The 4,280-nt window shown below is 46.7% G+C and overlaps 1 protein-coding gene across 1 annotated transcript; it reads left to right on the top strand.

Moving 5' to 3' along the window:
- The first annotated feature begins 1,679 nt into the window (after nt 1-1,679).
- LOC141613975 (uncharacterized) lies at nt 1,680-2,627 on the top strand. Its single transcript, XM_074432720.1, has one exon. It carries the CDS (start codon nt 1,680-1,682, stop codon nt 2,625-2,627), a length of 948 nt encoding a protein of 315 aa, XP_074288821.1.
- The last annotated feature ends 1,653 nt before the right edge of the window (nt 2,628-4,280 follow it).

Raw genomic sequence — 4,280 nt, 5'->3', positions numbered from 1 at the left:
TTACAAAGTGGTATCAGAGCGAACGATCCTCAGGCCTAAACCAATGAATCCAATGAATATAGGAAGAGTCTAAATAAAATGAACCCCGGGACAAAACTGCTAGGAGCACACTAAAGGTAAGGGATGAGTTAGGGGCCCCCTCACACCGAACCATTGGCCCTCTCAGTTTGACCCGGGAACCTGAGTGCAAATGAGAGGAAGGGTAGAGAAGCTGCATGATGTTGAGCATGACTTCATATATCGTTGCCTAAGTGTTAACTGATTGATATGTTAATTGTTGCATAACGAGTTGGTAGGAGGTTGTGGCATAATACTTTGCATGTTTTAAGGTTGATTTATTCTTATATCTCTATAAAGTTGTGTTAGAAGGCTATGTCTAGTGATATGCGGTTATGTGACCCCTAAACCATGCTAGATAGACAAGTAGGATAAGATTGATAGAATTGGCTAGAATTGCCAAGGTGATTTTGTGTTGCAGCTAATTCCTAAAATTCTCTTGTAGTCATGCCTCCAAAAAGGAACACGGCTGTAAACATCACCCAGGAAGAGTTAGACCGACTACTGGCTGAGAATGAGGCCCTAAAGGCTAAAAGAATGGACCCTGCTAAGATGAGTACAATAGTGGCGAGGCATAACCCTACCATTTTCACTGGAGAGGGGGAACCTCACTTGCTGGGAGATTGGTGTCGGGAGTTCACCAACCTATTCGAGCTGATAGCTTGTCCTGAAGAGCTGCAAGTAGACCAAGCTGCACATTACCTCAGGGCTACAGCTGGGGAGTGGTGGAATAGGAACAAGGCGGAGATTCGACATGTTGCTAGGGATATTGAGGAAGGATACGTGTCTTGGTTAGAATTTCAAGTGATATTAACGGACCGATTCATGCCGAGTTCAGAAAGCTAAGGCGAGGGAGGAGTTCGATACGTTTAAGATGACAGAGGACATGACAGTGGACACATACCATAGGAAGTTCCGACTGTTGGCTTCATATATCGATGAATTTACTAAGAACGAGACCATGCTGGCTATGAGGTTTGAGAGGGGATTGACGGTGGATATAAAAAAGAGACTCACAACAGCTCCACCTACCACCGTTCAGGACATCTATCTGAGGGCTGGTGCTGCTGAAAGGCTCTCCGAGCAGATCAAGGAGGATAAGAAAGGAAAAGCTGAGAAGAGAAAGTCGGAAACTGTCAGTGATAATACTGGGGCCAAGAAGCCGAATTCAGGCAAGTTCAGTGGATACTCCACCAATAGTGCTCCTGGGGATGAGGAACCAAAGCGGAGGCGGTTTCGAGGTGCTAGTATTGGAGGTAATGCGTCCGGGGTCACTTGTTTGGTGTGGGAAGTTGGGACACGGGAAATTTGAGTGCCGGTTCGGAGGAAACCAATCTGGGGGCTTCCGAACACCTACATCCGGGTTCGATGGGTCTCGGACAAATGGGATCGGGATACAAAAACTACCGTACTCCTAACACCGGCTATGGAGGAGGTGCCCGATCTGGGGCAAGTAACGATTATCAAGGAAGCTACAACAACTACCGGAACCGTAGCCAAAAAAAAAACCATCCAAATGGGGTGGTAATTTCCGAGGGAACCGAACGAGGGGAACAAGCAACCCAATACCGCTTCATCGAGTCGATCCTGGAGCTAAGTCCAAAGGTGGCAAGCTCTTTGCCATGGGGAAGGAAGCGAAAGGAGGATGCACATGTGTCGTGATCGGTACATTTCTTGTCAACTCTAAACCCACCTTTGTGTTATTCGATTCCGGTGCCACACATTCATTCATATCTAGGGAGCATGTTAGAGCCTTGAACCTTACTACATATGATAGAGTGGTCGATTCTCATATAGTACCCTCGGGAGAGTCTGTGCCTTGTGATAGAATCTATACCTGTGTACCTATTCAGATTGGGGAGGTTGTCTTTCACTGTGACCTTATGGAGTTTCCATTGGGTGGGTTCGAGGTGATTTTAGGGATGAATTGGTTGGGAAAGTACAAAGCTTTCATTGACTGTTACCAAAAGAAGATATCTCTGAGAGGACCTAAGGGAGTCAGAGTAACCTACAAGGGATACATGATCAAACCCAAAGTCAAATTTATCTCTGTAAACACCCTAAAATCGAGTCTGAGGAAGGGAGACCAGTTGATCTTGTGTAAGATGTGGGATAGAGAGTCTGAGACCCCTAGGATTTCTGACATACCTGTGGTGAGAGACTTTGAGGGGGTATTTCCGGAAGAGATTCCTGGGCTACCACCTAAGCGCGACGTGGACTTCTCCATTGACCTAAAGCCGGGAGCTGGACCTATTTCTAAACCACCGTACCGTATGGGACCAAAAGAGATGGAAGAATTAAAGAAGCAATTGGATGAGTTGGCTGAGAAGGGTTATATTCGACCCAGTGTTTCACCTTGGGGAGCACCTGTCCTATTCGTCAAGAAAAAGGATGGGAGTTTGAGGCTGTGTGTGGATTACCGAGAGTTGAATAACGTGACTATCAAGAACCAATATCCATTGCCAAGGATCGATGATTTGTTTGACCAATTGAGTGGGGCCGGGTATTCTCGAAGATCGACCCGAGGTCGGTTATCATCAATCGAGGATAAAGAACGAGGATATCCCTAAGACTGCATTCGAGCGATATGGACACTATGAATTCGTGGTCATGCCCTTCGGATTGACCAATGCGCCACTGTGTGTTTATGGACCGATGAATCGGGTGTTCACCGTACTGGACAAGTTCGTGGTTGTATTCATCGATGATATTTTGGTTTACTCCAAGAATGAGGAAGAGCACGAGGAGCATCTCAGGATAGTGTTAAGAACTCTGGCAGAGAATCAGTTGTATGCCAAGTTGAGTAAGTGCGAGTTCTGGTTGAAGAAAGTTGCCTTTCTGGGGCATGTGATTTCCAAGGAAGGGGTGTCAGTGGATCCTAGCAAGATCGAGGCCGTGACTAGATGGCAGAGCCCAAAGAATGTGAGCGAAATTCGAAGCTTCTTGGGACTAGCTGGGTACTACAGGAGGTTTGTCAAAGATTTTTCGAAGATAGCAAAACCATTGACATCCCTAATGAGGAAGGAGAACCGGTTTGTTTGGGACGAGAGTTGTGAGAAGGCTTTCTTAACACTCAAAGAGCGCCTAACCACAGCTCATGTCCTTGCTTTGCCAGATGGGAATGATAACTTCGAAGTGTATACTGATGCTTCCAAGAAAGGGTTGGGGTGTGTGTTGATGCAGAACGGGAAGGTAATCGCGTACGCTTCGCGACAGCTGAAGACCTATGAGGAGAATTACCCTACCCATGATCTAGAGTTGGGGGCCGTGGTTTTTGCTCTTAAATTGTGGCGACATTATCTCTATGGAGCGACCTTCAAGGTATTTTCTGACCATAAGAGCCTGAAGTATATCTATACTCAGAAGGAGCTGAACATGAGACAAAGGAGATGGATCGAGTTGATTGGTGACTATGATATGGACTTACTCTATCATGAAGGGAAGGCGAATGTCGTAGCCGATGCTTTAAGTCGGAAGTCTATCCATGCCCTAATCAGTGCTAGATCCAGGGTGAGAATGTTCGGTGAGCTAAGGCAGATGGGGATTTACATGATCCGACGAGGTGAGACCGTTGGAGATATGACAGTCGAGCCAGAGTTGTACGAGGAGATCCGAGAGCTACAGAAAGAGGATGCTAGAATCCAGAAATGGCGCAATGAGGTAGAGCAGGCAGGTGCGGAGCCTTACTCTAAATTCAGTATCCATTCAGATGGGAGCTTGAGGTTTGGGCAGAGGTGGTGTGTGCCAGCTAATGGGGAACTGAAGAAGAAAATTCTCACGGAAGCACATGCTACTCCGTATTCTGTACACCCTGGAGGGGATAAGTTATACAAGGACCTCAAGAAGACGTTTTGGTGGCCTAATATGAAGAAGGAAGTCGCTGAGTTCGTATCTCGATGTTTGACATGCCAGAGGGTGAAGGGTGAGCACAAGAGACCACAAGGGAAAGTTCAGCCGCTAGACGTGCCAGAGTGGAAGTGGGAGAGTATTTCCATGGATTTCATCGTCGGGTTGCCTCGGACTCAAAGAGGTAACAACATGATTTGTGTGATCGTCGACAGATTGACCAAGTCAGCTCACTTTATTCCCATGAAAGATACTTGGAGTAAGGCTGAGTTGGCTAAGGCTTATGTTCAGTACGTGGTTAAGTTGCACGGTGTGCCTAAGGATATCGTCTCCGACAGAGATTCCGTTTCTATCCAAGTTCGCGCAGAATTGCAGTC

The sequence above is a fragment of the Silene latifolia genome, chromosome 11 (assembly GCF_048544455.1).
Source record: "Silene latifolia isolate original U9 population chromosome 11, ASM4854445v1, whole genome shotgun sequence".
Taxonomy (NCBI): Eukaryota; Viridiplantae; Streptophyta; class Magnoliopsida; order Caryophyllales; family Caryophyllaceae; genus Silene; species Silene latifolia.
Note: the sequence above shows the minus strand (reverse complement) of the source record. Positions and strands in the feature narration are given on the sequence as shown.

What these genes read in the sequence shown, in the direction of transcription:
- LOC141613975 (XM_074432720.1), top strand. Translation starts at nt 1,680, where the DNA reads ATGGGGAAGGAAGCGAAAGGAGGATGCACATGTGTCGTGATCGGTACA.